General features: G+C 41.8%; 1 protein-coding gene across 2 annotated transcripts in view; it reads left to right on the top strand.

Moving 5' to 3' along the window:
* LOC101837898 (ATP-binding cassette sub-family A member 17) overlaps positions 1–20,820 on the top strand; it is a 77,581-nt gene that overhangs the window by 23,587 nt on the left and 33,174 nt on the right. For both annotated transcript variants that reach the window (XM_040748229.1, XM_040748230.1), the window contains 7 exons: positions 52–195; positions 2,347–2,476; positions 6,334–6,488; positions 13,096–13,251; positions 13,437–13,647; positions 14,350–14,500; positions 16,371–16,469. In XM_040748229.1, coding sequence (XP_040604163.1) covers positions 52–195; positions 2,347–2,476; positions 6,334–6,488; positions 13,096–13,251; positions 13,437–13,647; positions 14,350–14,500; positions 16,371–16,469 — 1,046 coding nt within the window. The remainder of the gene's footprint in view (positions 1–51; positions 196–2,346; positions 2,477–6,333; positions 6,489–13,095; positions 13,252–13,436; positions 13,648–14,349; positions 14,501–16,370; positions 16,470–20,820) is intronic.

Below are 20,820 nucleotides of genomic sequence, written 5' to 3'. Positions count from 1 at the left end.
GATTTGAGAGAAGAACCGCATAAACAGTGTGTAAGTTGACCTCTCCTGCAGTGCCTGCCCTGCCTCAAGAAGAATGCTCCAGTAGCACTGCCACTTCTAGACATTGGGGACCCTGAGAGACCTTCAAGAAGAGAGTTCATGCAGGATGGGCCTCCAGATCAAATGAAAGCAATTGAAATCCAACATCTGTATAAGGTATTGGCTTCAAACCTCCTTATAGGGACTTGAGAAACAACCCTTTTAGGTTTGTGTTTTTCTCTAAGAGTACTTACAGGATACTCTTTAGAATCAAGAATTGTAATTCCCTATGTGATCCTACAAAATTAGAATCATGGCTTAACATGCCCTGTTTCCCATCATGAAGTTAAATGGGAAAGTATGTTGATCTTTGTTTTGTTTTGTTTTTTGAAACAGTGTCCTCCCAACCTCCAGGCCAAGAATCTCCTTTGGAGATAGGCCAGACTTCAGCCATTTGGTAGCTGAAATATTTACCAAATCAAAATGTAAAACAAATCTCACTGTTAGCTTGGAAATATAGGAACGGGCAGTTGTTCTTCCATAGGTACTTGCAAAGACTTGCTCCAAACAGGGCCCTGTTTACTAAGGGTTTCTGCAACACGGTGTAATCTCAGGGCATTCAGTGTCCACAGAGTGGTGTTGTCTGTTTGAACTCTCTGGTCTTCAGCTATAAAAGAAAGCAGTGGGGCCTTCTCTGATCTTTGGCATTGTCACCTTACAACTCTAACTGAACTGAGTTTTGTGGCACAAGTCTTTAATCCCAGCACTTAGTAGGCAGAGGCACATAGATCTAAGTTTGAGGTCAGCCTGGCCTACAGAGGGAGTTCTAGGCCAGTCAGAGATATTTAGTTAAAACTGTCTCAAAAGAAAAACAAAAACAAACAAACCACTTTGCCTTGCGTTGCCTTCTACCTGGGGGAGTAGACTTGTGACATGTGTCCAGGTCCTCTATAACAGTAATTAGGCGGCTCCCTAACTTTCTACGGGGATTCTCTCTTGTTCTTTCACTCTTCTACTAGCTCTAACTCTTCAAGTAAGGGCTGGAGAGATGGCTCATCAGTTAGGAGCACTGGCTGCACTTTGGGAGGTCCTGAGTTCAATTCCCAGTAACCACATGGCAACTCACAACTGTCTGTAGTTCCAGTTCCAGGGGATCTAACACCCTCACACAGACATGCATGCCCAGCAAAACATCAATGCATATAAAATAAAGGTAAATAAATCATTAAAAAAGAAAACTGATCTCTTCATAATATGCAGTCTTGGGGCAGATGTGTGATTTCAGCTGATCTGCAGAGCCAGCTCACAACTCTTTCTTTCTTTTTTTTTTTTTTTTTTTTTTTTTGGTTTTTCGAGACAGGGTTTCTCTGTGGCTTTGGAGGCTGTCCTGGAACTCGCTCTGTAGACCAGGCTGGTCTCGAACTCACAGTGATCCGCCTGCCTCTGCCTCCCGAGTGCTGGGATTAAAGGCGTGCGCCACCAACGCCCGGCTCACAACTCTTTCTGACTGAGTATCATTTAATAATTGCTTTTCCATACCATGAGCTTTTATGATTGCAAGATGGCTGAAGTAGCTCATTTGTGGTGAAAGACCAGGCTAGAACGCTTCCTTTGCCATTCCTTTTCCTTCTTTTCTCCCTTACTTCCCTTGACTTCCTCTTAGCAAACTACCTCTTATCCTTGTTCAGAATTTGGCCACATGGGCACCTATACAGAAAAAGAGACAGAAGTCAGAGAACAAGACTGTCACACTTGCTTCAAAACAATAGAGACCAAACAGGTCAGGGGGAGTGTGCCAATTCCTTTTTTAATTCCTATTCCAGGCACCATTGGGTAACTTGTGGAAAGTGACATCTAAGTCACAGCCTGCCAACAGGGTCTGCATTTTCCATACCCAAAGCACAACCCAAATGTCATTAGATGGGACAGAAATAGTCTAAATAAGACACTAAAATGCAATTGCTGTTTCTGGTGTGACACTATAGGTGATTTTTCTTTTTTTCCTTATTCTTTTTTGGGGGGAGTTGTTTGTTTGTGTGTTTGTGGTTTGTTTGTTTGTTCATTTATTATTTATTTAATGTATATGAGTGCTTGCTGCAGACCAGAGGCAGCATTATAAATGATTGTAAGCCACTGTGCCACCTTAAGGTTGTTGGGAGTAGAATTTGGGACAGCTAGAAAAGCAGCCAGTGCTCCTTTCTTTCCAGTCCTCTCCCTGCTTGATGAACTTTCAAAGGAAGTTGATATGGATACGAAGTTTGCCATACTCCTCAGAAATGCCTCTTTGTGTGGTGTTACCCTGTCAGTCACACCCTGACTTTCCCACAGGTGTTTTATAGGGGAAGGAGTAAATGCATAGCAGTCAAAGATGTGAGCATGAACCTGTATAAGGGACAGATCACTGTTCTCCTGGGACACAATGGAGCAGGGAAAACCACGATCTGCTCCATTCTCACAGGTACCTGTGTGGGTCACTTCACAGATTTTGGACTTCTCTGTTAAACTTCATTGACATTCCACTATTAAACATGGTTTGTTACTAATTGTGCCCATCTTGGTAGCATCTGGTTGTATATAGCTAGAGTTCAATAACTGTGCTAAGAAAAGGAAATTGTCACCTCTTTCATTCAGTATGCAGAACTCAGTTTCATTCACTATGACAAGACACGAACGTTCCTTTCTAGATAGAACTTTCCTGTTCAATGTGAGACACTGTGAATCTTTCAACATCTCAAATCCCTCAACAAAAACAACTTTGGATTTTGATTGCCACGGGTACTTTTAGAATGATACCCATGAGTTATTCTAAAATAACCATCCAGAATAATTTTTATGCTTAAATATTTATTTCACAACCTGTTAACTAAAATGATATTCTATGAACTTTGAAGCCTCACCCAAGAAACATTTATTGGAGGTTTAACATGTGTAAATCAAAGGGTGCACATCCAGCCTTGAAGAACCTCCAAAACCAACCAGTTCTTACACACAGGATACCACAGGGCTGGGTAGCTGTCGGCACCTCGGTCAGTTCAGGGGAAGGTAGCAGCCGTTGCTCTCTTCATCCTGGTCTTCCACATTGAGCCTAGTTTTGCAGATTTTCTTATAATGAGAAGTTTATGCCGTTTGTTCTTTCTGGAGAGCTAGGGGTGTAAAATGAATGACTGAATACTTTCCTAGCAAAGGGCTCAAGGTCTGGGATGCACATGTAGAGGGCTGTAGAGGGGTCCCTGAGTCATCAGTGCACATGTGTGTACTGCACCTGTTGCAGCAACCAGGGCCCCAGAGTGCCAGGCTCCTGAGGACACACTGGCATTTCAAGGGAGCTTGATATTTTGAGTTTGGGATCTTTTCTCTTGTTGGCTGAAGTGTTAAGCTGACCAACTCTAGAAGGCCCTTAGTTTAGTCTCAGTTCCATGTGTTGGGGAACTCAGTGCACTCTGGTTTTGTCCTCACAGTTGGAGTTGCTTCACCTGATACAGTAGGTATTTGAAGCAGTTCTACTGGTAGATTAATTAATAATATCAGGAATGGAAACAACTTCCCTTGGTCTTGAGATGAGTTCTTAGGATCTGAGGAGGTAGCTCCATTGGTAACGTAAGCAAGTGCCATGCAAGCATGATTACTTAATTCAACCCCCAACACACATTGCAATCCCAGCGCTGGGGAGGGACAGACAGGCGAATCCCTGGACCTCACTGGCCAGCCAGCCCACCCTAATCAGCTCTAGTCCCTGTAAGTGAGCTTGCCTCACAAATCAAGGTTGACAGTTCCTGAGGAATGACACTTGAGGTTGACCTTTGGCTTCAGCATGCATGTGCTCAAGATATGCATTAACAATCACCACAGAGGCCAAGGAAGGTCTTGGATCTCTTGGAGCTGAAGTTACAGCTAGTCGTAAGCCACCTTATGTGGGTACTGTAAGTGTTACAGCTCTGAGGGGAAAGGTTTCCTGGCACTCAGGAGCTAAGGAATACCACAAAGTCATACTACACAACAAATGTCACACAAGAGATTTACTGGGAAAGAGGGTGACTTCCTCTTCTCTGTTGAGAATCAGCAGAGAACTGAGAGAGAGGTGGGTTTTATATAGGGTTTGGGGTTTATATAGGCTTTATATAGGGCAGAGCTTTCCAGGATGGGGATTGGTGGGATTTCAAGCCCTGAGTTTGGGCTTTTTATGCTGCAGGACAAAGCTTGGTCACCTACATCTTGAGAGACTGAGTCAGGTCATTGTGGACTTCAGAGTGTTTTGTGGGCAGAGCCTAGTGGTTGGAGGTCCTCAGGGGTGGGGCTTGGCCACTTGCTTGACTTGAGGGCCTTATAGGTAATAGGAACGGAATTTAGGTCCTCTACAAAAGCGTTAAGTGCTCTTAAATGCTGATCTCTCTCTTCAGCCCTATCCTTTACCGTCCATTCCTCAGATAATTATGTATACTTTATTAGAAACAGCCAAAGTGGAAGATCTAATTTGGAAGAGAGTATCAAAACCTTTTAAAATGTTGTCTCCCAAGGGTGGAGGCTGGAGAGATGGACTAGTGCTTAAGAGCACTTGTTGGTCTTCCAGAGGACACAGGTTTAATACCCAGCACCACGGAGGCTAACAACTGTCTGTAACTACAATTCCAACAAACCTATGCCCTCTTCTGGTTTCCATGTGTACTGCACACAGATGGCACACAGACTGTCAGGCAGGCAAAACAGCTGTACACATTAAAAATACAAACAAACAAACAAACCCCAACATCTTTTTTAAAAGTAAAATAGTAGCCAGGAGTGGTGGCACACCCCTTTGATCCCAGCACTTGGGACGCAGAGGCAGGCAGATCTCAGTGAGTTCGAGACCAGCCTGGTCTACAAGAGCTAATTGCAGGACAGCCTCCAAAACCACAGAGAAATCCTTCCTCGAAATACTCCCGCCCCCAAAATGCTACAGGTCTGGCCTGGTAAAAGCATTTGCCATCAAGACTGAAGAGATAGATTCAATCTCTGTGGTAGAGGGAGAGAACTCACCTAAGTCTTTCTCTGGCCTCTACATGTAGTAAGCACCCCCTACAACAGAGATATATACATAGATGAATGTGTTTTTACAAACGATGCGTTTCTAGCCATGCATAGTGACACATACCTATAAAGCTGGCAGTCAGGAGTTTAGCCAACATAATCAAACTTTGTCTCAAAACAAAAAAGATACATTTTTTTGTAGAAAAATTGCCTGAATACATTGCTATACTAAAAAACAGACAACAACAACAACAAACAAACAGGAAACAGTTAAGCAGAGCTTCTTAATGCATGCCTTGAAGGCCAGACTGGTCTGTAAGGGATAGTTTAAGTCAGTATATGTTGTACAGCAAAGCAAAGGTCAACCTAGCATGCATAGAGACTTTGTCTCAAACAACTAGGTACCCACAAAACAGAAAAGAAAAAGTTATTAAAAAAAAAACAGACTAGGGTCTGGAGACCAGGCTAGCCTAGAGCTCACAGAGATCTACATGCTTCTTTGCTTCCCCACTGCTGGGATTGAAATGTTATAAAACCACCACCTTCAGCACCACCACGTAGTTTAAGATTTTTTTTCTGTGTATGTGAGTGTTTTGCAGAGGCCCAGAAGAGGGTGCTAGACCTCCTGGACCTGGAGTTACTGACAGTGTAACCCACCATGTGAGTTCTGGGGACTGAGCCCCAGTTCTTCAGTGACAAACAATCCTAACCACTGGACCATCTCTCCAGACTGTTTCTTTGGCGATAAATTTTCCTCCTTCTTCTGAAACTTTTGTGATTAGAATGTATCATTCTTGTCCAAGAATAAAGATAAAGATAGTATGTAGGAAGTCAGGCTGTCAAGTTCTGCACTGGCATACATTTGTTAGTAACTTCACTCGTTAATTTATTCATTCATCCAGAGAACAAACATTTATTGGCAATAAGAATAAAATCATACCTTGCCTTTGAGGATCATATTTCAAAACTATTATATTCCCAAAGTGCTTTTTTCTTCACAATATTTACTAAGCATACAAATTTACTAAGATCCCTGCAGTAATGTGATTTGCTTTACAAATGTCTGTATTATTAAATTCATTGAACCAGACTGGAATTGCTCAAAAACAGGAAGGGTTTTTCCTGTCTCTGTTCCTTCTTGCATGTCCCCAAGCACATATTCCGGGATGCTGCTGGTTGACTCATGGCGGCAAAGGAGAATAAGGACAGTCTACGGGAGAGCAAACAGAGCAAGGGTGATTGTTTAGTCTTCATACTCTTGCAGCCTCTGCCTGAAAATGACTTTAGGGTGTCTTTTCTGTTTGGTTTTAGGTCTTATTTCTCCTTCAAAGGGACAGGCATATGTCCATGGATATGAAGTTTCAAAAGACATGGTTCAAATTAGGAAGAACCTGGGCTGGTGCCCACAACATGACATTTTATTTGATAACTTTACAGTAACTGACCATCTTTCTTTCTATGGGCAGGTGAGTTGGTGGATAATGGGTGTGTGTCCATTAATAGGAATGGTGAGAGAGACTACAGCTCCCTGATTCATTTGGGGGGAGTCCTTTTAAGAGAACATGCATACATTATTCAATATTCTCACACTAAATTCTCATCCAGTCCAATTCTCTACACACTGACTGGGCGTCCTGTATAATAATACCTGGAGTTAGAATAACTCTCCCTTCCAGTTCAAGCACCCACACAAGACTTCATGCCACTTCAGATGTCACTGTAAATCCCAAGTTGCTTCCATAGCCCACTTCTCAGGCTCAATGTTTTCTGCGACTGCTCACAAAACTCAGGGAAACATTTATTTATAGTGACCATCTCATTGCACAAAAAACAAGGATACAATGAAGCAAACAAAGTAAGGTCCTTGGGAAGGGTAGCTCCATGCTCCTTAGGAGCCCAGACCCTTCCCGCTCTTTGGTGCCTTTGCCCCCAAAACCCAAGCTTAGCAGCTTGGGAATTTTTATCCAAGATTTATTATGTAGGCATGATGGATTGCTTATCCAGTTTCTCTGGAAGATAGGGAGAAGAGCTTTGGACCGTGACTTAGTCTTTCTGAGCTCCAGCTCCTAAAGCTCTCCAATGGCGTGCTGAGAGTCACCCCATTAGAACAAGAGACCAGCCTTTCACTCAGACAATCATAGGGAATTAAGGCTCTCTCTGTAGCAAGAAAAATCAAGTATAAGATTAAAAATCAAAATATTAGTACAAAAGAGAATTCTAGAATCCTTATCAATGTTTTGTATTTAAGTATTTAGCTTCTATCAAGATAAAATGCACATCACATAAAATTTGATTTCATTTCATTTTTGTTTGTTTGTTTTGAGACAGAGTCTCACTATGTAGAATTTGGCTGGCCTGGAACTTGCTGGTAGACCAGGCTGAACTCAAACTCACAGAGATCTACCTGCCTCTGCCTCATAAGTGCTAAGATTAATGATGTTTGCTACCATGCCCAGAAATATTTCTATTAAATCTTTGACATGTAAGTGCTGACATATACAAGGTGGGTGCAAGCTAAAGCTAGACAAAATCCCGGCACAGAGTTTGGGAGGCAGGCACGAAATCCCACTACTTGGTTTTTCTGACATCCTTTCTATGATGTGTCATGGAGACATTCTTCTCAGGTAATGTCTATTTGAAGTTCTATGTACCTCTTGTGGTTGGATGTCTACTTCTGCTTAGAAAGTTTTCTGCTATAATTTCATTAAATAGTCTGTTTATTACATTTGATTTATCTCTGTTCCTTCTTCTATACCATGAATTATGGTTGACTTTTTTAATGTACCCCAGATTGCTTGGAAATTTTATACATGTTCTTTAGTCTCCCCACCTTATGGTCTCTACTTGGTCCTCCATCACTGGAATTCATCCTTATATGTGGTCTTGTATGTTAATGATGGCATCTGTTGTGATTTTTCTTTGATTATCTCCTTCATTTCTCTATTGGTATCTCTATTGGGTTCTTTTTTTAATGTTTTAATCTCTTTCTGCGTTTTTCTCCATATTTTGGACTTTTCCTATCTCATTCACTTTGAAGACTGTATTGTTAAGATCTTGGATAGATTTTCTTAGTTCATGCATCTGTTTGAGTCTTTTGTATTGTCATTAATTCTTTTAAAAAGTAAGGCTCTGAATTCTTTCTCAGACATTTCAGCTATGTCTGTAGTTTTGGGTCCCTTTACAGGGGAGCTGGCTGATTGGGAATGGGTTATGCTGGCGGTTGGATTATATTCTTTGTTTTGTCTTCTGCATATGTTAGAGTGGGATTGTCTTTAAGTTTTGCCTTCCCCTTCTTCCAAGTTTATCTGGATGTTTTATTTTTCTGTGACTCTCCCTAGAGGGATATCTACTTGGGATTTTCTGTTGATTGTTGGATGGAGTTGCTGAGGCAATTTCGTCTTGGCTGTCTGCCAACAGGACCAAGGGTGCAGCTGCACACTAAGCCACAAGACAACCAGATGTAGTCAAAACCTTGGCCATCCCTTGAATTCTGTGAACCCACTGGATAGCAAACATCAAACTCACTGAAACCTATGTACTCTCTGGAGGCTGTGGTTAGTGCCCCAGGCCTGAAGTAACTTCTAGAACCACAGCAATAATATTCCCCAAGTCCTGCAATGAGCACCGGAGTCTCAGAAGTCAAAACCACACACTCACACCGACTAAAGGGACTGCTGGAACCAAATTCCTAGTATCTCAGGAACCCTGAGCACCCTGGAGTTGAAGCTCATACCCTGCACTGGCCTATAAGGCCACTGGGACTGGAGGACTGTCCCTCTATTGCTTCCAGGTCTCCCTGCTAGAGCCGGGTATCTAGCCTCTAGGTGCTCTCAGGGCCCTCTGGAGAAGAAGGTCTGTTCTTCAACACCCTTGGATCCCACAGAAGCCAGAGGCCTGGTCCCTTAGAGTGTAGAGGATATTTGTATACTTCTTTGAAGAAATCTTCTCTCATTTTTCAGTTGTCTGCACAGCAAATACCAGGCTATAAGAGATACATAGGAAGTGTTTATCTTTAAAAAAGTTTATTCTTCTTTTGTCCTTGAATGGGCATCACTGTTCTCAGAGTCTCAGTTCTATTCCATTTTTCTGTATGTCTTTGTAAAACTACCTTAATGTATTACTGTAGCTTTATAGTAAGTGCTGAAATCAGAAATCATGATTTCAGAAAGTCTTCCAACTTGATTCTTGTCTTCAAGACTGTTTTCATTATTTTGACTTCATTGAATTTCCATATGTGTTTAGGAATATGAGTTTTACCCATTTCTACAAAAAATTAAGATTTTAAGGGCTATCAGAATTTTGATAGGAATTGAATTTGTACTGTTCTTGGAATAATAATGACATCTTTTTTTTTTTTTTTTTGGTTTTTACGAGACAGGGTTTCTCTGTATTGTTTTGGAGGTTGTCGGTCCAGCATGGCCTTGAACTCACGCGATCCGCCTGTCTCTGCCTCCCGAGTGCTGGGGGAATAATAATGACATCTTAACATTACTAATAATATTAAAGTTTCCAATACTTGAATGTGAATGTTTCTATATATTTGGTCTCCTTTAACTTCTTTCAATACTGTTTTATAGTTTTCCATGTACAGTTTTGCTTTTACATGGTTAAATTTATTCCTAAATATTTTTATGATGCTAATGTAAACAGAATGATTTTAGTTGTTTATTGCTAGTATAAAAAAAACACAAATTGTGGGTGAGAGATGTAGCGTTGCTGATAGAGTGCTTGCCTAGCATGCATGAGGCCAGGCGTTCAATCCCCCAGCACCACGGAAAATCAAGTGTTGTGGTACAAACCTGTAATCTCAGTACTCTGAGAGATAGAGACGTGGAGATCAGTAATTCAAGATCATGCATAACACAGTGTACTCAAGATCAGGCTGAACTACATTCCTCAAAAAACCAAAATATGGACTGGGAGATAGCTCAGTTGGTAAAGTATTGGAAAGCCTCTCATAAAAGTTGAGCACAATCTGTTACACAGGCCTGGGGTGAGGTGGGGAAGGCTAGGGGTGGTTTTGTAAGTGAAATGTGATAGGTGGATCCCTGGTGCCCACTGATTTGCCAGTCTAGCCAATGGGTGAGCTCTAGATTTAATGAGAGACCTTGTCTCAAAAGATAATGCGGCGCCAGCAGCTGTGCTGGTGCTGCAGATAAGATGGAAAAACAAAGCAGAAAGGGAACAAAATGCACAGAAATATAAGGTGGAAGGCAATAGTAGAAGACACCAGCATCAGCCTCTAGCCTACATGCATACATGCACATGTGTACATGCATGCATTCACATATATGCATATATGTTAAACACATGTGCAAGTACATGTGCTTGCACACACAGGAACAGGCATACAGATACACAGATAGACACATAGATGGATAGACAGACAGGCAGACACAAACACACAGTGACAGAAATACAAACTTGTACAAAGCTGGCTTTTCAGAGCTGACCATCTCCTTTGTGTGACCTCTAATATGACCTGAGGACCTAGTGACAACAAAGATACTCCTGTCACTTGGGAAGTTCCAAAACTCAGAGAGTCCTTGCCAGGAATCAGGGACAAAGGTTATATAAATTAATTACTATAAGACAGTGATTTTTAAACTATGTGGTGATTGCAAATGCCTTTAATTCCAACACTCAGGAGGTAGAGGCAGGCAGATCTCTGAGTTCAAGGCCAGCCTGGTCTACAAAGTAAATTCCAGGACAGCCAGACCTGTTACACAGGGAAACCCTGTCTCAAAAAACCAAACCAAAATAAAAAACAGTGATTTTTAAAAACATATGTTGAAAAATCCCACTTAGTCATAATGTGGGTTTTTTTGTTTGTTTTTAGAGTTTTGTTTGTTTTTTATTTAAATTAGCAACAAGTTTGCTTCACATGTCAACTAAGACAGTTTCTCTGTGTAGCACTGGCTGTCCTAGAACTCAGATTTGCCTGCCTGTGCCTTCCAAGGGCTGGAATTAAAGGTGTGTGGATCTCTGTGAGTTCAAGAACAGCCTGGTCTACAGAGTGAGTCCCTAGACAGCCAGGGCTACATAGTGAGATCCTGTCTGAAAATATAGGGGTGGAAGGGGAAGTGACGTGATTCTGCAGAGGAATTTTTGCAAGATGAATCTTTATAGATTTCTTTAAAGATGGGATTTCCATTGTCTCATTTAACCCTTCGATAGAAAAGAGTGGATTTCCTACATTTATTTATTCACTTGCATAGTTGTCTGTTTCCCTGAACACAATGTTTATTTTTCTTTTTTTCTTTTATTATTTTAATTTTAAATAGCTTGTTTCACATGTCAATCCCAGTTCCCTCTCCCTCCCCTCCTCCCGCATGCCACCCACCATCCCCCCCAGCCTCCCACCCTATCGCCACTTCCTTCCACATAGGGAATATCTAGAGTCTGTCATTTTACTCAGGGCAGGGTCCAGGCACTCCCCTAAGAGTCCAGGCTGAGAGAGCATCCCTCTTTGTATTATGGACACACAAAGTCTGTTTGTATGCCAGGGATAGACACTGATTCACTGCCCAGGGCCCCATAGGTAGCCCAGGCCTCCTCATTGTCTCTCATATTCAGGGGGTCTGGATCAGTCCCATGCTGGCCTCCCCGCTGTCGGTCTGGGGTCCAAGAGCTCTCCCCTGTTCAGATCAGCTGTCTCTGCTGGTTTTGCCAGCCCATTCTTTGCCAATTTGCTCATTGCTCCTCTCTCTCTGGCACTGGGTTCCTTGGGTTCAGTTCAGTGTTTAACTGTGGATGTTTGCCTCTGTTTCCATCAGTCACTGGATGAAGGCTCCAGGATGGTTATAGACATCAAGTTCATTATCAGGAATGGGCATTTGAGGTGATCTCTACACTATTGCTTAGCTTGTCAATTGGTGTCATCCCTTTAGATCACTAGAGGTCTCACTGGTGTCTTCTAACCTATGATTCCCTCTTCCCCCTATTAACCCCCCCACTCAACCTTCCTGTTCCCCCATGACTTACTCTCTCTTCCTCTTCTCCCCCTCTCTTCTTCCCAGCTCCCACTCCCCTCCACCTCTTGCCGTGTTCCCAATCTGTTCAGAAGATCTTTCCTCATTCCTCTTCTCTGGGGTACCATGGATATCTCTCTCATGTTTCCCAGACTCACTGTCAGTGGAAATGCAGACTGGCACTATCCTGATCCATGTTTAAAATCCATGTATGAGTGTGTACATATCATGTTTGTCTTTTTGTGACTGGATTACCTCACTCAGGATGGTTTCTTCTAGTGCCATCCATTTACCTGCGAATTTCAAGATTCCATTGTTTTTTATCTGCTGAGTAATACTCCATTGTGTAAATGTACCACATTTTCTCTATCCACTCTTCAGTTGAGGGGCATCTAGGTTGCTTCCAGGTTCTGGTTATTACAAATAATGCTACTATGAACATAGTGGAGCAGATGCCCTTGTTGTATGAATTTGCCTCTTTTGGATATATGCCTAAGAGTGGAATTGGTGGGTCTTGTGGTAGATTGATTCCCATTTTCCTGAGGAATCTCCATACTGATTTCCAAAGTGGCTGTATGAGTTGACATTCCCACCAGCAGTGGAGGAGTGTTCCCCTCTCTCCACATCATCTCCAGCATAAATTGTCTTTAGTGTTTTTTATTTTAGCCATTCTGACAGGAGTAAGATGGTATCTCAGAGTTGTTTTGATTTGCATTTCCCTGATGGCTAAGGATGTTGAGCACTTTCTTAAGTGTCTCTCAGTCATTTTAGACTCCTCTATTGAGAATTCTCTATTTAGTTCTGTACCCCACCTTTTAATTGGATCCTTTAGTGTTTTGGAGACTTGCTTCTTGAGTTCTTCGTAAACTTTGGAGATTAGCCCTCTGTCAGAAGTGGGCTAGTGAATATCTTTTCCAATTCTGTGGGCTGCCTTTTTGTCTTGTTGACTGTGTCCTTACAGAAGCTTCTGTGTCCGTTTCCCTGAACACAATGTTTATTTTTCTTGTCCATATTTTTTGTGTATACGAGCAAAATGTTGATTAGACATCTCAGCTCCCATCAGTATCACTTGCTTCATAGCCTCTCATTTCCTGCCTTTCAGTTGAAAGGCCTGTCTCACCAGAAGTGTTGTGAAGAAATAGAGGAGCTGCTGCATCTCCTCAGTCTGAAGGACAAACGGAACTGCAGGTCCAGGTCCCTGAGCTGCGGGATGAAACGAAAGCTCTCCCTTGGCATCGCCCTCATAGCCGATTCTAAGGTATAGAGCAGGGGTCTGGCTTCTTGATGCAGACAAGTCAGGCTCCCATCCAAGGACAAAGACAAGGTGGTGAGGACATCTTGTCAACCCCCCAGCTGCAGCTGCACAGAGTACCACAGCATGGCCAGCCTGGGCCTGGGATGTGGCTCCACCCATGTTAAAAGGCTTCCCCTCTGCCCTTGTAGGTACTGATCCTGGATGAACCCACCTCAGGCATGGACTCCACCTCCAGGAGGGCCATTTGGGACATCCTTCAGCAGCAGAAGAGTGATCACACTATCCTACTGACCACCCACTTCATGGACGAAGCTGACCTGCTGGGGGACTGCATTGCCATCGTGTCCAAGGGGGAGCTACAGTGTTGTGGGTCGCCACCATTCCTCAAGCAAAAGTATGGTGAGTAGTGGGTAGCAGGAGCTCAGGTCAGCATCTGTCCTGTGACGGGGTCAGTGCCACTCTCCACTGCCCTTGCGAAGGGCCCTGACCCTAGTTGGGCACAGCTTTCCCTAGTCCTCCTGTTCTGTCATTTCAGTGGAAGCTCTGTCCATCCATCCATCCATCCGTCCGTCCATCTGTCCGTCCATCCATCCATCCAATTATCTATCTATAGGTTCTATCTATCTATCTATATTGGCTCTATCTGTCTATCTATCACAATTCTGGCTACACTCTAGCATTCTGGGTCACCCTTTCCTCCTACCTGGATTATTACAGATGCCTCCTAGCCTATCTCTGTCTCTAATCTTACATCTTCTCACTCTGTTGTCAACCTAGCTGTCCAAGTGAGCACTGACATCGTATAGCATTCTTATGTTCAGAATTCCCTGGGTCACCCTACTGCCACCTTTACTGTGGTCCTTTATCACTGCTGAGCACTTATTTTTGCCACCATTCCATCTCCTAATTATGAAACAGAAGGGAAGACTCTAGAATAGAATTGAAGAGCTTCTTAAGCCAGGTCATTATGGTTTAAGTGGACCTTGCAAGATTTCTTTCTCTTTGCCCTAAATCTGCCATTCTGAGATACAGAAAACTAAATATGCCCAATAACAGTATAAAGAATAAGATGACTTCATAGCCTTTTACATGGTATTTCAGGTGCAGGGTATTATATGACTTTGATAAAAACACCTCTCTGTGATACAACGAAGCTTTCTAGTGTGGTTTATCATCACATACCAAATGCAGTTTTGGAGTCCAGCATTGGAGAAGAAATGATATTCATACTTCCTAAGAAGAACATACCCAGGTATGGATTGAGATACTAACACAGTTCACCACGGCCACAAAATGCCACATCCTTCACACATGCCCACATACAAAGTATAGTCTCTACTGTTGCAGGCTCAGCATAGGATTCAGGATCCCATTATCTGATGTACGTCTAGCATAAAACTTGGGTTCAACTCGTTGGGTATGATTCTTCTTGAAGACTTGTGAAATAGAGATGTTATCTAACCCACATACACTCAAGTGAGCTGAGCATGTAATGGCAATCACAAGAGACATCATTCCGAAACAAAAATAAAGGCAAATAACACATAGTACTCTTCAGCAATTCTAAATTCTGGGTGTACATGAGTGTCTAATTTCTACTTTTTCTGGAACAGGGAATGCACATTGATGGTTTTGCTTCATAAGAGTAGGTTTTTTTTTTCTTGCTTTTGTTTTTCAAGACAGAGTTTCTCTGTAGCATTGGAGCCTGTCCTGGAACTTACTCTGTAGACCAGGCTGGCCTTGAACTCACAGAGTTCCACTAGCCTCTCCCTCTGGAGTGCTGGGTTTAAAGGTGTGTGCCAACACCACCTGGCTTCATAAGAATAGTTTTTTTTTTTTTTTTGGTTTTTCGAGACAGGGTTTCTCTGAGCTTTGGAGACTGTCCTGGAACTCACTTTGTAGACCAGGCTGGCCTCGAACTCACAGAGATCCGCCTGCCTCTGCCTCCCGAGTGCTAGGATTAAAGGCGTGTGCCACCAACGCCCGGCTCATAAGAATAGTTTTAATCAGCCTTCCACGTCATCCACTGGCTGTCCATGCTGTCTTTTGAATAATTATGTCTTCCTACAAACTGGTTGATACAGGATTCGCCTGATTCTTGACTATAGAAGAGTACCCAAGCTGGAATAAGTACTTTGTAGGTGTCCTCTGTATCAAGTTATGAAACACACCCTTTTTAGACTAAAGCCATACTCACTCACAGTCTTTAAAACATATCCTGCCATGTCACACTTATTCACAAATATACTGTCTTTCTTGTTACTACAACTGAAAGTGTTACCAAAACTTCTGCCACTAAATAACAACCTCCTCCCTATTCTTCCAGCCTCTGTCTAGACCTGAAGCCCCTCTTGCCTTCACCTCACTGTCTCCTCCCAAAAACACGACTCATGTTCTAGAATTTAGAGGGCTTTTTATAGTGCCATAGCGCTTCTAGTTTCAGATTCTGGATCAGTTGTATATTATTGAATAACAACTTAACTCAAAAAATTCTGGCTTAAAGTGGCAACTATTTTTGTGGGTTTTTTTCCCCTAGTACTGGAGATTCAGTCCTGGGTCTTGCACATAAAAAGCAGGGGCTATAACTCTTGCCAACCTCTGCGCCCAGCAGTTTCTGTCTGTTGGATGTGCTGCATTGGGATGGATATTTTATGCTCCACATTAATTTTTTTCTGGGCCTAGAATGATCTGGAATATCCAAGATGGCTTATTCTCACATCTGGGAAAACAGTGCTGGGAGCTTGCTGGAGCTGCTAAGTGTAGCATCCAGTGCTCCTCTAGGTGACTCTCAAATGATTTGGGCTTCTCATAACATGTCAGGTAGAATCCAAGAAGAGGCATCCCAAGAGGGACTGAAAGAGGGGACAGTCATGCGTCTTTAGGCCTGGGCTCAGAAATACCAAAACTTCACTTTTGTATTAGATATATTTTAGATTTAGTACCATAGAAACCTTCCAAAGTAAATATTATTACACATTTACAAGCTATAGTTATGAGACTAAGTGATTAAGTTGAGATTTGAACACATATCTGGACAGCAAACCCCATGTCTTCTCCGCTATGGAGAGTGCAGGATGGTAAAGGATTCATCCCTCTTCAGAAATAATACCTTTTTCTCTTAGCTTTGAAGCTCTATTTACTGACTTGGAACAGAGACAGATAGAGCTGGGAATCTCCACTTTGGGAGCCTCTGTCACTACAATGGAGGAAGTGTTCATACGGTAAGCAAAAATAAAATAACCGGAAGGCTGGGGAGGTGTCTCAAGTGGGTAAGAACATTTGCTGTGCAGGCATGAGATGGGTTTGCTGGCTGACCAGCCTAGCAAAAACCCCAGTGGTCATCAGGTTCAGTGAGAGAGACCTGTCTCACAGGGCAAGATGGAAAGCAATAGAAGAAGACACTAGACATCTTTCTCTGTTATCGAAAGTATCTGTACACACACATACACACACACACACACACACACACACACACACACATAAAATAAACAAACAAAAAACCTGGCAGCTCCAAAGATCTTAGTGTTGGAAGGGATCTTACATACTTACATATCATTCATCTAAACATTACCCAATGCTTGAATTCTTTTCCTAATTGTCTTACTGGATGGCCTCTTAAAGTACTTTTGATCTAATAGGATATTAGATAATGAGAGATTGTGTTAAGTATATTATCATTCAACAGAGATATTTTTGGGGAGTGTTGAGACAGGGTCTCTCAATGTATGACTGTCCGAGACCTCACTATTTAGACCAGGCTGGCCTAGAGCTTACAAAGATTTACTTGCCTCTGCCTCCTGAGTTATGGAATTAAAATTGTGTGTCACCACATCTGTCCTAACATTTGTTTTTTACTTTTTTATGTTCTACTTTTGACAAGTATATGTTGTTTGTGATTTTTTTTCTCTCCTCTTTTTTGTGGGACACATGTGAATTTATGGTCCTGGTATTTTCTAAGAGCAAACTAAAGATTCCAATTTCTTTGAGCCATTGACAAAGATATTGTATCTCAATATCTAGACTGATTATTAAAATAACACAATTGTAGTACATCATTTCCAAAAAGTATGTATGTACCAGACTAGAACTTGGTAAGGAGCATGAGTGATTTTATCCAGTCTGACAATGTTTGTCTTTTGATGTGAATATGTAGCTGTTTATGATTATGCATAAAGTATTCAAATTTATAACTATTCTTTCACTTGATATGTTCTACTATTGGCAAGTATATATTGTATATGATTTTTTCTTTCTCATTTTTTCTTTTTTCCCCTATTCTGTTTTCATCCATCCACAAATACTTGTTGGAAATGATGTACTACAATTGTGTTATTTTAATGAGCAGCCTAGATGTGGAGATACATACACTATCTTTGTCAAAGGCTCAAAGAAATTGGACTCTTTAGCCTGCTCTTGGAAAATACCAGAACCTTTAATTCACATGTGTCCCACCATTGTCAACTCACATATTATTGTGCATTTTAATTCTGTATCTATTTAGCCTTAACAAAACATTGTTATTGTTGTCTGAGATACAAAATGAGTTAGATTCTCAGACATTTATCAGGGTTGTTCCTCTGCCTTATGAATGCTCCACCACTGACCTACACCCCCAACATTCCTGTAGTAGTTTTATTCTGGTGCCACACACTAGGTGTTTTGTTATTGTTTTTCAAGACAGGGAACTTTTTTTTTGAGACAGGGTCTCACTATGCTGCCCTGGCTGGCCTCGGGTTCCTGTATGTAGACTAGAATGACCTTAAATTCACAGAGATCCCCTGTCTCTACCTCTGGAGTGCTGGGATTAAAGGCATGTGCTATCATGCATAGCAGAAAAGCCATTTTGAAATAAATAATTTCATCTCTTTCCCATTTTGTGGTACTAGGGATTGTCTAGGATCTCTCATATGTTAGGTGAATGCACTATCATTGTGTGTGTGTGTGTGTGTGTGTGTGTGTGTGTGTGTGTGTGTGTGTGTGTTGGGGACTGAATTTAGGATGTCATTTATACTAGGCAAGCATTATACCATTAAGCTTGCCTAGTATAAATGTCAGCCCTCTCTCTATTTTAGTGTGAAGTAGAGTTTTACTAAATTGAGTAGGCCGACCTTGAATTTATCCCAAGGCCTTTGAATTTATGTTCCCCTTCTCCAGATTCCCAAGCAGCTGGGATTACACCCATGCCTGGTTCACTAGTGGGTTTTTGTTTGATTTTGGTTCTTGGTTTTTGGAGACAGGGTTTCTCTGTTATAGCCCTGGCTGTCCTGGAACTTTCTCTAACGACCAGACTGGTTTTGAACTCAGAGATCCACCTGCCTCTGCATCCTGAGTGCTGGGATTAAAAGCAAGTACCCACCACCTGGCACTACCAGGTTTTTTTTGAGACAGGGTTTCTTTGTATTGTTTTGGAGGCTGCCCTGGCACTCACTCTGTAGACCAGGCTGGCCTCGAACTCACAGAGATCCGCCTGCCTCTGTCTCCTTAGTGCTGGGATTAAAGCACCAATGCCCGCCCAGTTTTTTTGGTTTTTGTTTTTTTATGTATTCAGTGTTCTGTCTGCATGTATGCCTGCAGGCCAGAAGAGGGCACCAGATCTCATTACAGATGGTTGTGAGCCACCATGTAGCTGCTAGGAATTGAACTCAGGTCCCCTGGAAGAACAGCCAGTGCTCTTAACCTCTAAGCCATTTCTCCAGCCCCACTACCAGTTGTTGTTTTGTTTTTTTGTTTTTTGTTTTTTTTTTTGTTTTTTGGTTTTACGAGACAGGGTTTCTCTGTATTGTTTTGGAGGCTGTCGGTCCAGCCTCCTGGCCTTGAACTCACAGAGATCCGCCTGCCTCTGCCTCTCGAGTGCTGGTATTAAAGACGTGCGCCACCACTGCCCGGCTACTACCAGTTTTTAATGAAAACTTTTTCATTTCTATGGAAGTTAATTTATACGTTTCTGTCTTTCATGGATTTTTAAAATGTATTCTATTTTTTAAAATATTTACCTTAGGTAATCACAAATATTTCCCCCCATATTTTCTTCTGGGAATTTTATTATTTTAATTTTAAATTAAGTATATAATTCAACTAGTGATTATTTTGGGATGTGACTTGTCAAAGTGTCAGTGTTCATTTTCTTCTACATAGTTATCTAGTTGGTATACAAGTATTTGTGGAAAAGATTTTCTTTCCACATTGAATTATTTGACTTCATCACCAAAAGTCAATAGACTTTAATTTTTATACATTCCCAGTTCTGTTTCAAGGATCTAGTTTTTCCTAGATGGCAGTACCTCATTGTTGGGACTGCTGTAGCTTTGCAGTGTGTCTTGGAAGCAGGTAGCCTATAGTTTCTCCAGCTTTATTCTGTCTTTTCAGATTGTTTTAGTTATTATAGGTACTTTGATGTCAGCTTGTCAGTTTCTATTTTTTTAACAATCTGTTGGAATGTCAGTTGGTTATTTTTAACAATGTAGCACATCAATACAAGTTGTTAATCACAGGGAAGAAGGGCTCTCTGTGCTTCCTGCTCTTAGAAGTGGATCCAACAGTCTCAGTCCAATCCCTAGGTGCATGCAGCCTTGGCCAGTATCTAGAAAATGTGCAGTCTATGAAAAGCCTGAAGATAGCTGGCACACACCTTTAATCCCAGCACTAGGGAGGCAGAGGCAGGCGGATCTTTGTGAGTTCAAGGTCAGCCTGGTCTACGGAGTGAGTTCCAGGACAGCCTCCAAAACAATACAGAGAAACCCTGTCTTGAAAACCCAAAAAAAAGCCATAAGACAAAAAAAAAAATACAGTTGATTCGCTCTCCATTTCTTCACCCACAGAAACTGAGATAACAAATGTTTACAGTGATTTTAAGATGCCCAACTTTGATGATAATCTGTGTTGCAGTAATAAATAACAAATGTGCCACCTTTTATAAAACTGCTAAAAGAAAAATTAGCTACAACTAATTATGTCTTTTGTTGGAACAAATTCCCAGGAATAAAAAAGTGACTCAAGGGTTATAAACAGAAATACATTACCTGGAAATGAACACCTTACTCCAAAAATGGGCTTATCTTTTTACTTAGAGCAGGTGTCAGCAAACTCTTCTTAAAAAGCCAGATAGTTTGTGTGGCAGGCAGAGGCAGGAGAATTTCTGTGAGTTCAAGGCCAGCCTGATCTACAAAGTGAGTTCCAGGACAGTCAGGGTCACACAGAAAAACCCTCTCAAGAAATGGAGGGGGGGAGGGAAGACCCAGATAGCATTTTATACTATGTAAACTTAGAAAATCAGGAAATTATATAGATACTTATGTAAGTACCCAATCATGTAACCATTTCAAAAATGCAAAACCATTCTAAGTTCAGGACCAGGAAAAAAGTACGCCCTGGCTGCTCTGAACCACTACCCAGCCCTTTTTGTTTTGTTTTTGAGACAGGGTTTCTTTGTGTAGCTTTGGAGTCTATCCTAGAACTACCTCTTTTAGACCAGGTTGGTCTCGAACGCCTCCCAAGTGCAGAGGCCACCACCACCACCACCCAGTTAACAGCCAGCAGTTATTAAGCTCCTGGTCTGTAATCTTTTTTTTTTTT

Source organism: Mesocricetus auratus, unplaced genomic scaffold (genome assembly GCF_017639785.1).
Source record: "Mesocricetus auratus isolate SY011 unplaced genomic scaffold, BCM_Maur_2.0 Super-Scaffold_100007, whole genome shotgun sequence".
In the NCBI taxonomy this organism is placed as follows: domain Eukaryota; kingdom Metazoa; phylum Chordata; class Mammalia; order Rodentia; family Cricetidae; genus Mesocricetus; species Mesocricetus auratus.
The sequence above is the reverse complement of the archived record's forward strand: the minus strand, read 5'-3'. Positions and strand labels throughout refer to the sequence as shown.